General features: G+C 41.8%; 1 protein-coding gene across 1 annotated transcript in view; it reads right to left on the minus strand.

Annotated features, from left to right (window-relative positions):
• Positions 1-324: 324 nt before the first annotated feature.
• PPP1R37 (protein phosphatase 1 regulatory subunit 37) overlaps positions 325-18,700 on the minus strand; it is a 62,259-nt gene continuing 43,883 nt past the window's right edge. The window contains exons 9-13 of the mRNA XM_040323576.1: positions 15,225-15,366; positions 13,882-14,048; positions 12,188-12,818; positions 8,728-8,823; positions 325-6,689 (exon numbers count right to left, since the gene is read on the minus strand). Of these exons, the coding sequence (XP_040179510.1) occupies positions 8,729-8,823; positions 12,188-12,818; positions 13,882-14,048; positions 15,225-15,366 (1,035 nt within the window). The 3' untranslated portion in view covers positions 325-6,689; position 8,728. The remainder of the gene's footprint in view (positions 6,690-8,727; positions 8,824-12,187; positions 12,819-13,881; positions 14,049-15,224; positions 15,367-18,700) is intronic.

Below are 18,700 nucleotides of genomic sequence, written 5' to 3' on the forward strand. Positions count from 1 at the left end.
GTGTCACACTTGTATATGCCATATTCCATGGGTGCTCAACCTGTGGCTCTCCAGCTGTTGCAGAACTTCAAGTCCCATCATGCCTCTGCCTTTGGGAGTCATGCTTGTAACAGTCAGTAGCTTGCAATGCCTCATGGGAATTGTAGTTCTGAAACAGCTGGAGAGCCACAGGTTGAGCACCTATGCGGCATATTCCTTTCTGTAAAAGTAGAGTTACCCTTTAAGCCATATTGGCAGCATATTTGACTTGTTGCTCATAAAAATGCCCAGCCATATGCCCGATAGGCAATCATAACATACAGTGACATACGAACAGAGACACAATGAGACATAAGAAATTGTTTTATTTGACAATAGGAAGAAAACCCTTTTAAAACACAGCACAGATTGGTAGGGTGTATATAAGGGGTAGCCATATAGGTGAAGGGAGGTGTGTGCAAAAACATTGTGTAGTGTGGGACACAGTCAGAGGGAATTGTATTGCACATGAAACTTGCATTTGCCACACCTTTGAGGCTTAAAGGGCCGTCACACAAGCACTCACTTACCCCCTTTGTAAAAGTTTATTTCATTATAAAAACCACCATGGCAATGGATATTTCTGCTGTCACTAGCCAGCACATGACGGTTTAAAAAAAAAATCCAGATATGATTTTTATGAAGGATGTTAGATCCCAATTTGATGCTGCAACGTGTTGTGCATTAAAATAAACTGAATAGAGTGCAAAAACTCAACAGCCCCTATACACAAAGGGGCGCCTGAGGAATTTTGGGTAAAAAACAAAAAAAAAACTTGGAAACAAAATGGCGCCAGAAACGAAAAGTATCTAAAGCATATTAGTTGGAAAAAAAGAAGCCAGTGTGTTTCAGGGATCCCAGGGGGCGTTACTGTAGCCCTGATAGGGGAGGGCCCCTTGAACCTCCAAATCGCACCGACTGGTCTTTTATAATATACATGGAGGAAATGAATACACTTCAAACTTTTAACATGGCAACCTTTTCATTCCAAATATTTGATTTTTATAATGAACATCTCTCTGGACAATTACATTTTCAGGGGTAACCTATACAGATTGATACCTGAAAGCTGCTTGAATGACAAATGCCCTTTAACTAGAGGGTGGCCATCTTAATATTCAGGACCAAGACAGTTAAAAACAGATGGATGTGTGTGCTTTCATTTGCACATATTCATACAAAGACATACATAAATACTGATCTGTAAACTACATCACAAATAAAATGACTTCTGTAAACATGACAGCTTCTTATCTGCACCTTACACCCAGTTAACCTGTCAGTTTATTAGGAAGTGATGCCTCATGCTTCAAGTGAACACATCCTCATGAATGTTGTCCCAGAGCAAAAAATGGCCGCCATTACTCCTCATTGATGTAGAAGGAAATGAGAGCTAACCGAAAATATTAAATCCGATTCTTGCTGGTGTCATTTCAGTACAAGGTGGAGGGTTAGAAACGGTTGCAACACTTCTGTTTCCATCTTTTCTTTTCATGAGCAAGGTCTACTTTATATTGGCATTAACATATACCAGCAGTGTCTATAGGAAACCAGCCCTTGCAGCTCACAGCAACCACATTATTACTTCTATTCTCCTATGTGGGAGAATGAAAGACACACATCCGATTGCTTCACAGTGCATCGAGAGACCGTGTAATTATAGGAGAACTGGGGCAACCAAGAGCCATTCTTCCTTCAAATACTATTGTAAACTGATCTGTTATAGGTCAAGATCAAGAGGGAGATTACAAACGCAAAATGTCTCATCTGGGGTGTGCAACAAAAAGTTTTAAACGCAAAAGAGGTTTTCTGGGAAAAACGCACTACAGAGGCACAATTAGCCCCTAGATCATGGTCATCAAGGGTCTCACTGCCTGAGAACCAGCCCCGGGTCTGTCCTCTGTGACTGACATTATGGAAAATGGGCCAAACTGCCCACGTACCTGCTAACAATTGGCTAAGACGTGGCATGTTTCTATACACCCAGTACCAGCACCGAGGGCAGCCATATCACTGTTGACTAACCAATCAAATAGTGCAGCAGTTGGCTCCATTCTGATGAGGGCAACGATGGACAGTCGGCAAGAACCTTGATTGCCAGCCTGACCTGTTTGAGTGCAATTTATTTAAAAGGGAATGGGTTCTTATTAACAAATAAAAATTTAAATAAAGTTTCACAGAAAGTTTGGAGTTTAAATGATAGGCTTTTGTTCTTTAATTTAACCAGTAAAAGCCTAACTATCTATTCCTAATAATGTTCCCTATGTTAAAAAAAAAAAGTGTGTGTACTTGCCTCTTTTTAATCTGCTCTGGTCCAGTTACATGATCCTGCAGCACCGTCTCCCTTGCGTCAGGGAGCGGTGGCCACAGAGGAGGAGTGAGCACAGACAATGGCTGAGCCAATGGAGCCTATGGATGAAATTATAGCTTCCAGTTTACAGCTGTCAAGCGCTCTCATGGGATCTGGACCTACAAGATCACATGACTGGACCGGATTAAAAAAAGGCAAGTACACAAATCTTTTTTTTTTTTTTTTTACACAGGGTAAGCAGAATGGGTAGGAGAGGGGAGGGAATGTTTTTGTGAATAGTTTGTGTTCGACTTTTCTTACATTTTTAGTTTTTACAGATTAAAGTTTTCGGGATGTCTTGAAATCCTTCTTTAGGCTTTATATATTTTGCAGAAATAAAAAGCTTGAAGGCATCCAAGACAGTCTGCATCTTTAGGCCCCATGTACAATGAGCCCAACTCTTCTAAATGCCTTTTTCCTGGCAGGAGAAAAGCAGCGTTGCAAACGTGTTTATGCATGTAAACGCTTGAATATTCATTAATTTCATTGACCAGAATATCAACTTATTCTGGCCATTGAAATGAAATAAGGTTCAAGTAGTTTGACATGCATTTAGATGAGTTTACGCACGTTTGACATTTTTTAGCAGCAAAACACTCCCTCTCCTGAACTCGCTGACTTTAGTTTTTTTTTTCTTGCCTCTAAAGGTCTATTTGTGCATGGACACATACGCCAACATGGAGAGGCGTTTTGAGGCGGGGGGAAATAAAAATGACAAACACCCTTAAAAGTGGTGTTTTTGACATAAGGCCTAATAAAAAAATAAATAAAAAAAACTTAAAGTGGAAGTAAAGTTTAAAGAAAAAAAATCTCCCTACAAGGTAAGTCATAATGTGCTAGTATGCAACGCACTGCTGACAGGGCTTCCTTCTTCAACCTAGCAAATGAATATGGACTACTAGGGGGAGAACCTTGGTAGTAAGGTACAGCTGGTCACAAGGTTGTATTGCCACAACAGTGTGTAGACAATTGGGGATGGTCCGCCCGTATAAGCAATATATGCAAATTGTGCAGTCTTTGGTTATATGCAAATTATCCAATCAGTGCAATCTCGAAAATAAAATATTTAAAATAAAGTCTATGTTTCTGCAATAGTAGCCAGTGTAGGGGAGCTAGAAAATATCTCTGCAAACAGTAATGGAGAGAGAAAACACAGCGCATCTAAGTGCAGTATGTATGGTAATGGTTTAATAATGAGAAGTCAGCTACTCACAAGAAAACTAAAATCAGCTCTTCATATGACATGGCAGTCCCCACTCTGAGACCCAAGGACAGTTCGTTCTGTTGTGTCTGTGTCTCTGCTTTTCAAGCCGGCAGCTTGTACGGATGGTATCCAGCATTGGCAGCTCAGTCCAGGCAAAGGAGAACGCTGATGGCTCAGAGCCTACCAGTGTTGGATACCACCCATACAAGCTGCAGGCTGAAAATACAGAGACGCAGACACAACGGGACTGTCCTTGGGTCTCTAAGAGCAGGACTGTCATGTAATTTGAAGCACAGATTTTAAGTTTTCTTGTGGGTAGCGGACTTCTCATTAATAAACCGTTACAATACATACTGCACTTGGGGCGCTGTGTCTCCTATTTTCCCTTTCATCTTCCTTCTGGGTTTGCAGGCTGTGGTCCTTTGAGAGGCCAAGCCGCAATGACGTCACTCCTTACTGCACAGGGCTCTAAAAGAACGGCATGGGTATGCCGTTTATTCAGAGCACATGCACCAGTGACATCACGGGCTGCAGGGACACTGAATATCTCCTAGAGAATGCAGGTTTAGGAGATCTTCCTTGTACCTACAGGTAAGCTATATTATAAGCGTACCGGTATGCAGAAGAGGCCAGGGGACTTTACTACCACTTTACGTTTGCCAATAAAAAGAATTACTTAAACTCCAACCTTTCTGTATTATTCAATGGCTAACAGGGGACAGTACTCTACTACTAAATAAAGTTTCCAAAGACTTTGCAAAAAAACAACTCAAATGTCAGGAAGAAAGATTATAGTCTTCTGTGGTTTAAGCAAAATAAACGGTTCCCATGGAGAAAGACTGTGGCTAAGCCACCATTTCATGCCAGAATGACATGCATACTTAACATACGCAGTAGTGTTTGTGAAATTACACACTAAAAAATGTAAGACAAACACACAAATTAGTAGGCTGGAACAGGCATGCATGTCCAACACCATGGCCAGACACAGCTAGAGTCTTCTGCTCTGTGCTGCAGCATGAGCTAATGGCTGACGTCCTAAAACTGGTCAGCACAAAGAAAAGTGCTGTAATGCATACAGGTAAGCCAAGTACTGTCTTATTCTGAACATGTCAGTACAAATATGGCCTGTAGCTACATAATGTTAAAAATACCTCCGATTATGGCCACAGGTAGTGTGGCCTAATTGTGCTGACTGGCAATCAAAACTAAAAAAGTATTTTCATGCCAAATACACATTTGGTGGAAGTTTTTTTTCCGTTTAATGTTGTCCTTTAGGTTTTGGAAAACATTAGGATTTATTTAAAGTGTATGTAAAGATAAATCTTTTTCTAGTTTTGGACAGACCGGTGAAGGGTTAGACCCAGTCAGGTTTTTCTTGCTGTCAGTGTCCCTGTTGGGTAGTGTCACCCCCATTTACCCTGGTGACCCTTTAGAGGAGCTGTCACCAGAGGAAGCGGTAAAGGGAAATCTTCCAATAGTTAGAAAGGTTCCAGTGGCATCTATTTAAGATGGAATTCACCGCTCTTTTGTGAGATGTCATTTATTGTTGCGTTTCCAGGACAGGACATGAATCAATGTTCCCTTGGTACACAGACAGCAAAAAAAAAAAAAAAAAAAAAAAGTTTTAACCTTCACCTATTCTATCCAAATCACAAAAGATTTGGCTATACATTCACTTCAATAACATTGTACAAATTAAAATTATGTTCTGTAACACATAGCAGCCACACATCAACATTCTTTGGTTCTATGTGGCTACTAATATGTTATTAAATAAAACCAACATAATACACATACTTTTTTGTGGACGCCATTTAGGTCCACAAATACATAAAATATGTTTATGTAGACACAACTGCACTGTTGTACAAATACATAGACCCATACAAGATGGCCACCCTCCTGCTTTTATCTTTTCATCACAGCAGGACTTTGATTTAGTTTACATCAAGTGTAACAGCTGCTGGTCAGCACCAAGTGAACTAAGCCCGTTACAAAGTCAGAAGATATCAAGCCTGCCATTGAACGTACACTTGACTCTGCTCAGCTGCCTGTGGTCCTGAATCTGCAAGATACAAAAAAGTGGCCAAGATCACAGGATCAGCACTAAATCCCAAGTACAACTAGACTTCCTTGCCACACACATAGCCCTATGTGATCTAACTATTTCTAAATCTCTTTCAGGTGAACAGCATTGTGATTTACTACACATCCTGAATAATAAAAAAGGGTAGGAAGTAAACAAAAATAAACACAAACGTCGTTCCAACTGGGGTTGAGGTCTTCAGGTCTTGGAAAGTATGGTCCACAGAAGAACATGCTCTGGTAGTCCGTATGCTAAACCTAGTAGCGCAAAATAGTTAGGCCTTTTAGAACCTCACTCCAAAAAGGAAAAAAATGGACCTCTCAGCCAGAGTACAAGTTAGAGCTTACAGCAAACAGGCTGGATTTTTTTTATAGGTGCTGTGAATAGGACATTTCCCACCCCTATATGTCAAAACCCATATATCACCCTAGAATGTCCTGGTCATAAAGATTTAATTATTTGGAGACAATACCAAACGTGTTGGACCCCAGGGTCTGAAGCTATTGTCAGGAGACTAGTGTAGTGTAACACAGTAAGTGCGATGTATAGAAGGCAAGACTGAAAAAAACCTAGAATATCATACTGCAGATAACTGGAGATACCACCATGTGAGGACAATCAGAAGGTTCAGTTAATGTCAACGACAGTCGTCCTCCATGACAATTCCCAAAGCCAGTAACAGTCCAGTGTATGGGGGATAGGGGGTTAGATATCAGCTTGTGTCCCTTTATCCAGAAACCCGTAAAATTGCCTCTTTTCTCCAAAAAGTCCCAGTTGGGGAAAGTCCCAGCATGAAGTGAATGAGCTGTATTTTTAAACTGTGCAAATTCCATTACCTGCAGGAATAGTGTCCGCCCTTATTGCCATCATATGGGGAAGCAATGTTTAGAATCAACTGAATGTCCTCAAATGGGAACCCGTTTCATATTATCCTTTGGGGCCCCAATTCTTAAGGCGAGATCACTGGGGGTTCAAAAAGTATTTAGGGAAAACAGAAGAGGAAACCCCAAGAGTCGGAAGAATCAATCCTATAAGAAAAAAAAACACAAGATTAAACCTTGAAAATGATTATCCGCATGCTGGAGAACTCGGGGTAAACAGATCCTTAAAAAGACATGTGTTATGTAAAGACTCTCGCGCCTCCACGTGAACTAAATTATGTGTAATTGGCAACTGCAGCTCAATCTAAAGTGTAAACAAGTGCACCAAGGTAAATAGAATGAATAAATATGATGAGCACAACTGCCTACATATAAATAACAAAAAATTAATATCACAAATGTGTAAAATCCCAATGATCCAACAGTCCAATGAGTGCATGTGGAAATAATTCCTAGAATGATGAAACTGTATCTTCGTGTTAGTAAACACACCATTTCCTATGAATCTTCTTTCAGGTTTCAATACTCTCAGAGCGCTTACATCCCTCCTGGTAAAATACGCCTTTGGTTTATCTCCTGGCTTTCTCTGGTGTCCGGTCCTGGTCGTGTTGTACTTCCAGCAGCCCCACTCAGTATGCCAAAAATCGTCCCGGAGATAATGTGGGTGTCCATAGTGTTTTGTGGGTAAGAGTCTCAGTATGAGGATACAAACATAAAAAATAGCCTCCCATAGTGTAATAAAGTTAAAAAAGGTGAGGATTTTATTCAAAATATAATGCTCTTACATGAAAGCAAAGGATCGTATGCAAAAAGATAATTACATTCACGTTCCACGTCACTTCCGTCCTTTCGGGTATATCCGGCCCTTACATGTTACGCCATGTCACGTCTGATGAAGCCACGTTTTACGTTTGTATCCTCATATTGAGACACTTACCCACGAAACACTACGGACACCTACATCATCTCCGGGACCATTTTTGGCATACTGAGTGGGGCTGCTGGAAGTACAACACGACCAGGACCGGACACTAGAGAAAGCCAGGAGATAAACCAAAGGCGTATTTTGCCAGGAAGGAGGTAAGCGCTCTGAGAGCATTGAAACCTGAAAGAACCCTCCAATAGAAGATTCATAGAAAATGGTGTGTTTACTAACACGGATATACAGTTTCATCATTATAGGAATTATTTCCACATGCACTCATTGCACTATTATATTAATTTTGCACTGTTGCACTTTTTAGTTTATTGGACTGTTGAATCATTGTGATTTTACTTTTTTGTTATTTATATGTAGGAAGTTGCGCTCATCACATTTATTCATTCTCTTAAAAAGACATGGGCCTGGCCCATGTTGGACAAAGTAACAGTGTCTTCAAAAGGACCCCCTCGCCACCCTATTACTCACCTTGTCTGTGCTCCCTCAACATTCCTTTTTCTATCACAGCAGGTGCTTACAATGTAAGCTCTAACGAGCAGGGCCCTCTGATTCCTCCTGTACCTCATCCTGCTTGCCCCCTCAAGAGGCTTTCTTCACACCAGGGAGAAAGCCTCGCATTACTGTGTGGAGTTACAGACAGAAGAACAGGAAGTGAGGATTTCTCAGAAGAAATAAGGACATTTAAAAGCAAAATGGAAGGATGGATGATGTAAGTGAAGGAGGACTGCACTAAGGTAAAAGAAGCTATTTAGGGGCATTTTTTTTTATCTTTACAACCCCTTTAAGCTTTCTCACTTCCTGTTCCTCCTCAGCAAAGCTAGTGCTGTTTTTATAACGCTATTTTAACGTACAGTGTGCATGAGGCCTAATGGTAACACGATTTGCTTCTGTGTGCAGGCAAAAACCATCAACCAGCCAGCAAAACAGACAGTGCCAGGTTGGAGCAGATGTATTGAGCATTGTCAGTTGCAAAGCTTTTAGTTTCAGCAAAGTTAAGCTGGACTAAGCCAAGTGTCCAAGAGATCATAAAACGTGAATTCATCTTGCAAGAAAATTCACAAAAACGTCCGCTATCACAGCACAACCTAGCCACAAAGTAGATGGTTTACTCTACATTTAATCACTTCCCACTAGAAAAGCAATGCTTTCATGGTCATTTATCAAGCATTCTTGAAGCTGAATAAGCCCTCAGTTTTATGTGTATCGCTGGTTCCATAGAAACTATAGAAGAGGCTAAATTAATACCTTATAGTGTTATAACGTTCAGACTTGGGTCTGGTTCTGAAGAGGCATCCCGCAGTAAGTCCTCTAGCTCTCTGTCGCTGTAGGTTTCAAGAGAATCTGTGTAAAAACGAGATGGGGGGGGGGGGGGGGGGTTACATTTTTTTCTATTTAAAAGACTGTTACATATATTAATTTTTGTATTTTAGCTCTTCAGATTTAGGCTTTAGTAGCAGACATTATGCTCCAAAGGAAAACAGAAAGTGTCCTGGCCCCCAGGGTAAACTTGCGGCAATGGAACCCTACTGTTTTGATGCCAGACCAAGGAGGGCCTAAGTGAATGATTTAGGTGGTAGATGGATCGGTTGTCTCTTTTAATCGGTATATTTGGTTGATGTTTTATGAAATGCAAACAAAGTTTGATATGCTCGGCTGTCCCTGCCTAACAACATTGTTTAACAAAACAGAAATTTCATTTTGAAGAGATTCATTGAGATTCAGTCTCTTGGTTCTGGGGAAGGTCAATGTAAAGCTGTGAACTATAAAGGAAATCTATAGTTGCAGGATACGCAACAAGCTATGGTAATTTTTGACAGTCCAATATCAGCTTACTTGAAAAACCTCCTTTCATGTTGTGAGTTCTGCCTGCTGGCTATCGCTTTCCATAACTTCCTGGATTCCCAGCATGCTTTGCAGTATGATGTAGTGCGTTTCCTGTGCTCGCGCTGCCTCCTGAACCGCCTCCTCTCAGCACCTCTGTAGTTCAGAAGGCAGGCTCTGTGACAGGTGTGACACAGACATGCTTACTCACCGGGCATAGCGATTGTGTGTCACAGAATTCAAAGTAGTACGTGGGATTCGTCAAAAGAAAGTTTATAAGCTTCAAAACCAGATTATTAAGCGTGGGTTAGTAATATTTCAAATTTAACACAGAAGTAAATATGGGATTTAAAACTGACCACAGATAAACATCAACTCTGAGATCACATGCTGTATAATCTCTCTTTTGGTGCCTGAGTATCCAGCACATATTGTGTGCCAGAACTCTATGGGGCCAAGTGCCAGGAGTCAAACTGTATACAAGGTTATCACAATAATAGAAAACACGTGCAATTCACAGCTTACCTCCCCCAGATCCAGAGTATAAACTATTAGGGAGAGTCTTTAACATGTAGCACAGATCAGCTCTGACCAACGACAAAGAAACTTTGTTCACCTTCATTTGTGCATAAATAATACATAAAATAAATAGCAGTAAAGAATAGAGCAGGGGTCACTAATGAGGTGGAGATCTACCTGAACAACATGGGAGAAGTAAAAGATCACCGGGCACAGTGTCACTTCCTCGCATCAGATTTAAACCTCCATTTGGCATACTACCGTGTCACAATCGCATGCATTGCGCAGCATCATGGGTTTAAATCAGGTGTTGAGGAGGCAACATATCGCCTCCTCACCACCTATCAAAACACACTTTGAGAGGAGCAGCAGTGCCCACTGGACTTGTAAATAAGCCATTTTCAGAAAGTGCACCAAACCCACAGGATATAATAGAAGTCTATGGCCAAGTACAGCAAACCCACATGATATAATAGAAGTCTATGGCTAAGTGCAGCAACCCCGCAGGAAAGCTGCAGGAACACTGCACCCGCTGTGTGGGTAAACCGCAGCACATCAGTGTGAAAGCAGCCCTATACTATTATGCCCAGTGTATTGTTTCACACTGACCCGAAGATCTCTTCTTTCCTGTTGCTGGCACCAATCTGGAGAGCGCTAGCTGGGAAAGGAGGTGGAGTGCAGTGGGTATCACTATGCATGGAACAGGAGCCAGCACTACAGAGGAGGCATTCAGCTTATGCGGCTATTGCTCCCTACTGCAGCTCCAACTTTACAAGTAGCTTCTATGTACTGCAATGTTAGATGCCCTGGGATGGGGGGGGGGGGGGGGGGTCGTCTGTAAGACAAGACTGAGATCTATCAGGTACCTGTCCTTAATCTACTGGCAGATCGCGATCTACAGGTTGCTGACCCCCAGAATAGAGCAAATAGAGTCTGCCCTATATGGTCTACTGTGCATGTGAATGCCAGTCTTTTCATGAAAACAAAGTTATAATGTAGGCTGATCTTGCTGAAGGCAGCTAGTAATGGCAGCCACCACATTTCCCTCACGATAGTCACTTCAAGCAGCAATTCTCTGATGTACTTCCATCACTTCTGTGAAACACTACCTATAAATTAAGGACAGGCAGATGAATGAGAAGTCCACCTCCTCCATTCATAGAGCACTTTTTATTTATAGAAGCTATAGTACAGCTTTTATTAATGAAGGAGAGGGAGCAGAAAGGATGATCATAGTCAACACTCTTAATAAGTGCCTGTCATAGGGCCAGTGCTTGTATTAATCCCGGCAGCACCAGAAGATTACAGCTGCAGGGGGAAGGGGGTGTAGAGGACTTCAGATTTTAACAGACCAGCCAGTAGCACAAGGGACACTGGACTGGATTCAAGTACTGTCCATTGTGCGGATTTAGGAGAAAAAAAATACGTGATTAAACTTGAACTATATTAAGGTCAGACAGATTGGATCTTTAATAATTTTTGGAATATATCTGGCCTCATTTATCGCTTGCTTTAAGAACTGCTATATGTTGCCTCACAAGCACCAATAATCATATTAAACTTTTCATTTTGCAAATAATATTTTCCAGAATATGTTTAAACCTAAAAGGTATAATAAGTACATCAGTATCTTTAAAGCCGAGTACACACTAGAAATCCCAATGGGCTGAAAAAAAAAAAAAAAACACACGGATCGCTATACTAACTCAAGTGATGTTTGTGCGGCAATCTCCTCTGCTGTGCCATTTTATTCTGACAGGGGGACTGCCCCCCCAAACCAGAACACACTTAATTTTTGAGTGCCCAGGCTGCTCCCATTCCTTAAACCAGGGATATGCAATTAGCGGACCTCCAGCTGTTGCAAAACTACAAGTCCCATCATGCCTCTGACTCTGGGTGTCATGCTTGTGGCTGTCAGAGTCTTGCTATGCCTCATGGGAATCGTAGTTCTGCAACAGCTGGAGGTCCGCCTAATTGCATATCCCCGCCCTAAACCAAACTATACTATGTCCAAGTTGTGCTAGATTTGAAGCTACTCCCTGCCCTTTCCCCAAACTAAACCCAGTCCGTCCAACTGGTCAATGAAGCTCAGAAACTGGACTGTGGAGTGGGGCTCTGTGCAACATTGTGCCCAATGTATAGTGTGCATAAAGGATCCAAGAGCTAGTTGGGAGGCCCTAACCTTGTTTACTTGCAGGCACCACATATCTGTGCTTTGGTAGTATTGTCGGGTTAGACATGCTGACGGGCTTGATAGGTACCACAAATGGCCTGCATTTGGCTGTATTGTCAGTGTAGAAATGCTGATGTACTTGATATGTAAAACATGAAGACAAATAATAAATGTGACACATTTTACACATACCCTTATTGTCACAGCTGCTTTCTTTTCTGCCCAACTCAGCCTCAAGTCCATTGGCAAGTGAAGGACCCGCTGGGGAAGTCACTCCTGTCGGCGAGGAGCCTTTAACACCCTGGGCTGTCAATCCTCCTGTTGCGTTTGTATTCTCTACACGGGTAACCAAAAAGATCTTGTGACCTCGACCTGGACTGGACACTGCCACCTGCCCTGGAGGATTCTGAACAGAGTTCACTACAGGCTTTGTCTCTGCTACAGGCTTTGTCTCTGCTACTGGCTTTGTCTCTGCTACTGGCTTTGTCTCTGCTACTGGCTTTTCCTCCTCCAATTCATCTTCTGTATCAGAGTCTGAATCTGGTCCCTGAGGGTCTGGGTCAGGCGTGATCTCTTCCTCATCCTGTTTGGATGAATTATTAGTTGTGGTATCCTCAGGGGCAGTGTTGCAATCTTCCGAAGGAAGGCTATTCTCCTCAGGGGCAGTATTTGAATCTTCTTCCTCAGCAGCGCTAGCAATCTCTGCCATCGATGCGGACTGCTGGAGGCGCTCCTCTTTCTCTTTGGCCAAGATAAAATTCCGCCGGCAGCCATTTTGAATCTCAGCCAACAGCGCTTTCTGTGTTTCAATAAAGCTCTTTACCTGGAAATAGAAGTGAAATCGGTAATGATATGTAAACCTAAAGTAAACAAGGGCACCAATGGTGACTAAAAATAAAGTTGTAAATAAACATCTGCAAGCTAAAGTCAACCTGATCAATGTTTTTTTAAACACATTTAGATTCACCAGTAGGACATTTTAAAGTCTAAAAGGCGGCCATAGACAGTTTGACTCATGGCTTGTTCAGCAGGTACCGGCCAAGATTCGAACCATGTATAGGCAAGGCTGATTGTACCCAAGTTGATCGGTCAATCAACTTGGGCACAACCAGCCTGTCAGATTTTTCATGCAATTATTGCCAGTGGCTATAGCCACTAGCAATAATCACTGTGTGTTCTCTCAGTTGGAATTGCTCCCCCCGCTGGGAGAATACAATAGCTCTGCACAGTCTATGGCTGGCTTAAAGTCACCTATATTAAATCAAGCATCTGTCCTTGTCCTATCAGCCTCTGCAAGATCAGAAACCTTTACCGAACACAAGTCCTGTTTCCAAAAACAGTGCCTGCATCCTCCTGGTTCTGAAAAAACTGCTCCAGGGAAGACATGTTGCTCATTCAGCTCAATGTTGAGCAAGCCTCCTCCAAACAGCTCCTGTTCCCAGCCTAGATGAATGCACATAGAAACCAGGCAACAGGATTTATCTTGAGACAAGGTAACCTTATATATCAGAGTTTCTTCATAGGCTGCAATGAAATGCATAGTGTTTACTTATCTCTCTCTCTCATAATTTTTTTTTAATTTTAATTAGATTATATAACATAACAATTAAAAGCATAACATATATTCCAATGATATATCACATAAACATAGAACTTCCATCGTAAAAAAAAAAAAAAAAAAAAAGTTTAAAAAGGTATGTAATCCCAGTGATTGTGTTACCACTGTTTAAGTGCAAAAATAAAAAAAGGAAAAAATGCATGTCATTTGTGCCAGAAATTTCATCAGCTGGACTTTACCTGACTTGGGAACAAGTATACATTAAATCAATAAACATTCTGAGCAGAACAACAAGGAGGGAGGTTAGTATTATGCCATCAACACTCACTGTCTCTTTCTTCGGTTCTCTGTCCAGATCCAGCCTAAGTAGTGACTGGTTAACACGAAGAGCCAACGAGAGAGCCATTAAGCCTCCAGTCTTGATCTCATTCTCCCGAAGATCAAGTCTCAGGAGCCGTGGGGATTCAGCCACAAATTCTGCTACGGCCACAGCACCTGAAGACCCAAATAACAAAAAACTCTAAAAACAACACAAACATGCAACACAAAATACATTTGGGTACAACAATGCTCACGCTGGGCTTCACTGAGGTGACACATTTAAGTCTCCAAGGACACCATCTGCATGGAGCGTGCGTTTACTTATTTCTATAGGGTATTTGACCAAATGCTCCGTTCTCCTCCGAAACAAACTGGTAGGTTTTAATTTTTTATTTTTTTTTGCTTACATATACAAGGGTTGATTTACTAAAACTGGAGAGTGCAAAATCTGATGCAGCTCTGTATAGAAACCAATACGTTTCCATTTTTATTTTATTTTTTGTCAAAGCTTAAAGGGGAGTTCCACCCACAATTTCACTTTTTAAATATAAATACCCCTGTAATACACAAGCTTAATGTATTCTAGTAAAGTTAGTCTGTAAACTAAGGTCCGTTTTGTTAGGTTGTTACAGGATTTAGATAGTTTATAATCTAGAAATAGACCGTGGCCATCTTAAGTGTGGGCATCATGAAGCCAGACTGTATGACTTCCTGGATTTCAGCTTTGCATATCTCGCACATGCTCAGTGCACAAGAAATGTAATAGGTTTCAGTCAGGTTTGCAAGGACCACTGGGAAACATGATGCCTATCCCAGAAACCCTTGCAAATAGCCTAGGCTAATAAGGAGGAGGAAGTAATGAAGGACTACAAAATAAAGGTATTTACAAGCAACAAATTAAATAAAAATTGTCCATTCTGAACACTATGAGATTAGAGCATGCAGCACAGACAAACATAAAAAAATGGGTGGAACTCCACTTTAAGCTAAAGTTAGAAGTTGATTGGCTACCATGCACAGCTGCACCCGATTTTTAACTCTCTAGTTCTAGTAAATCAACCCCATAGTGTCAACCCTATTTTCAGAGCACTTGACAAAAGGCATTTTCTGGGGGGAATACTGTGATCTCTGTGTGATAATAAATACCTGGAAGTGCTACATTTACAAAATATTTAGCACAGATGCACTTAACATTAAATATAATATCTGAAGCTAGGGCCACTTTAACCCAGGTTCAAAACACTGCAAGCCAAGAGTGCCATTTACACTGCTTCTATGCCAAGTCAGGTCAACTGGATATTTTGCAAACACTGTACATGCGCCCAAAAATTACTAGAAAGTGGACATTACCTTCGCAAGTCAGTTTAGCAGATGCCAAGCCAAGCCTGAGGACACTGCGGTTTCCAATTAGACCGTTCTTAAGATGGCGGACACCTTCATTGCCAATAGCATTGTGACCAAGATTCAAAGTTTCCAAAGTCTGAGTATGAGGCTAGGATGGAAACGAACACAACTACTGCATTAGTGGGATATTTCTACAGGTAAAGGGTAACGGACAACGTTAAATACAAAAGAAAGACGTTACAGTCAAAACTTCTGACTCCCAATACGTTCTCCTAAACCACACAGTTCTCTCCTCCTCTGTACATCATCCTCAACCCAGGTACCCCATCTCTATACACAAAAAATCTTGTTTATACACCTTTCTTAAATCACACACACACACCATCCCCATCTTTTGTACAACTTCCTGCCTAAAGATTTTTCACTTCTTTTGTCTGTTCCCTATGAATTGCCCAGCTCCCCTTTCTCTATATACTATACATCTGGGGGGAGGCAGGGTCTCACCTGCCATGAACACACACACACACACACACACACATTACATACATACATACATACATACATATATATATAAAAAATATAAAAACGAACGTCAAGGGTCGTAGCTCTGCGACCTGGGGTAAGACAAAGCCTATTTCCTACCCCACCACTGGTAACAATTTGGGGCTCCACCACTGGTAACAATTTGGGGCTTCTGCGCGGCCTGTCAGAAGTTAAATACAGAGTTGCCACTTACAAGCTGACACACGCTGTTTGCAGCAAACAGAGGTTGAGCTCACAGTGCCTCATTTCTTGTCAGAGGTACTGAGCTCAATGGACAGCTTGGAGTCTTTGACCAATGGTAAAGTACCATTGGTCCAAGCTGCCCAACAAAAATGCTGCAGTGGAGGCACGCCTCTCACTGCAGTGTCAAAGAAGTGGCAAAAAAGACAAAACGCTCCCTTCCAGCCCAGCCCTTTTAACTACAAGGAAAAAACAAGTGTTTATGTGTATAAGATTTACCCATAATCCCATGTTTTTCCTCACACAGTAAAGAGGGAAAGACCAATTCTGTTGAAAAGGTACCGTTATATTCAAGCTGAATCATATTTTTATGATAGATGTTATAACATAATCATTTATTATTTATCCATTTACTGTGAAATTACTGGTTGGAAGTTATAACTTCAGTGATTTGTCCGTTAAGCCACCTGCTTGAGTAAAGTTTTTGAAAATATAATAAATTACCTTAAAAACAATATATAATAATAATTTGTATATTACTTATGGTAATTAACCCCTTGCCCCCCAGGCCAATTCATGTAAAAATCATAATTTTTTTGCTAGAAAATGACTCGGAATCCCCAAACATATATATTGTTTTAGAATACACCCTAGGGAATAAAACGGCGGCCATTGCAACTTTTTATGTCACACAGTATTTGCACAGCAATTTTTTTTTAAACGCTTTTTTTTAGGGAACAAAACAGTTTCACGAATAAAAAACAAACACTAACGTTGGTCCCATTTTTTGTATAATGTGAAAGATGTTACGCTGAGTAAACAGATACCCAACATGTCACACTTTAAAATTGCGCACACTTGTGGAATAGCGCCAAACTTCAGTACTTTTAAATCTCCATAGCTTTAATTTTTTTTTTTTTTTTACAGATTACATGTTTAGAGTTACAGAGGAGGTCTAGTGCTAGAATTATTGTTCTCGCTCTAATGATCGCGGCGTATGTAATGTGTGTGTATCTGGCTCTGATACTAGCCAGTGCCTCACCAGCTACTGACCCCACCGCATGTCCCCGATAAGCTGAGTGACGGAGAAAAACCGAGGGAGAGGAGAAACACTCGGTACTAGTGTGCCAGTGTATTTGCTTTGTAAGAATACATCACCTCTAATGTTGGGTGTCCTATGCAGGGCTGCTGTTAGAAACCACGAGGCCCCGTACAGCCTACCTGACAGGGCTTGAGGCGTGACCCTGACCACCGCTCCCCCTAGCTCGCAGGCAGCAAGCAGAGAAAAAAAACAAGGCAGCGTGGACTGTGTGCCTTGGAGAAATAAGGATGTGGCAAAACTGCACTAACAGTGGGAGGGCAGGTATCAGGTGTATGTATAACATTTTGCAGGTGTCAAAAATTTCTAGTGTAGGACTATGTAACTTACACAGTGTAGTTTCAGGAGTATGTACTGTACAGTTTGCGGGAGTCAGAGGTACTTTATAGTGCAGGGGTCAGGAGTGTTTAATATACAGAGTGCAGAGGTCAGGAGTGGGTAATGTATGGAATGCAGGGGTCTGGGATATTTTATGTACAGAATTCAGTGCTTAGGGAGGGGGTAATGGCAAAAGCAGAAAATGAGGATATTCAAAATTATCCCCCCATTACATTCAGTGGCCAAATGCATCCCACTCCACTGAATGGAGACTCCTCACAACCATGTACAACGAACACAGTTGCAGCGAGGTGGTGCAGGTTTTTAGGGATTAAATCAGGTGGCGAGGAGCCAATATAATGCTTTCTTGCCACCTGTCAAACACCCTCTGAAAAGTGATCCACTGTGGTTCACTCTTCCGAGGGCAACACTAGTATACCCTAATCTACAGCAATGCCCTTGGATGTGTCACTCCAAATGTGCTTGGTATTACCAAAGAGTTCAGACTGCTCTCTGGGGGACAGAGAGCGGTCCATTTCTTAATTTTCGAGTTGAGGCGGACTTATCCGCTGCAACGCTCCAGGCTGGACAATGTGTATGCATATTGAGGAAGCCAGGCTTCAGCTGTGTAGCGCAATGCATCAGATTAATCTGCCTCAACCCGAAAGTTAAGAAATAATCCGCTTACTGTCCCCCGGCTCCCACTCAACATAGGGGGCCCGGAGAGCTTTGTTTTCTAAATAGCTGTACAGTGCGGGATGAGCTTATTGGTGGACAGGATTTGCCAGTCCCCACTCGCTCTACCTCCAGGCCCTGCCTCCTGAGATGGCAGCTCTGGGCCCGGTACGGAAGGGCTGGTGGTTCAACCTCATCAGTGGCCCTGGTCCTGTGTGTGTGTTGATGTTGCCACATTATGTAAAACTATTATGGCAGCATAGTGGTGCAGTGAGTAGCACTTTCGCCTAGCAGCAAAAAGGTCGCTGGTTCGAATCCCGACCACGACACTATCTGCTTGGAGTTTGCATGTTCTCCCTGTGCCTGCGTGGGTTTCCTCCCACACTCCAAAGACATGCTGGTAGGTAAATTGGATCATGTCCAAAAATTGGCCCAGTATATATATGTATATCTGTGTGTCTGAAGTGTGTCGAGATCCTTAGGGGTAAAATGACCGCACCAGCCAAGCAGACACTGGCTGGAAAAAGCACCCAGAGGCGATTCAGTTCGCATGTGTAGCGCTATACAAGTCATTCATTCATTCATTCATTCATATTATAATAGTTTACATTTTTATAATGGGGTGCCTTGAGATTGTCCATAATTTTAAAAGGGTGCCTTGACTGAA

Source organism: Rana temporaria, chromosome 9, assembly GCF_905171775.1.
Source record: "Rana temporaria chromosome 9, aRanTem1.1, whole genome shotgun sequence".
In the NCBI taxonomy this organism is placed as follows: Eukaryota; Metazoa; Chordata; class Amphibia; order Anura; family Ranidae; genus Rana; species Rana temporaria.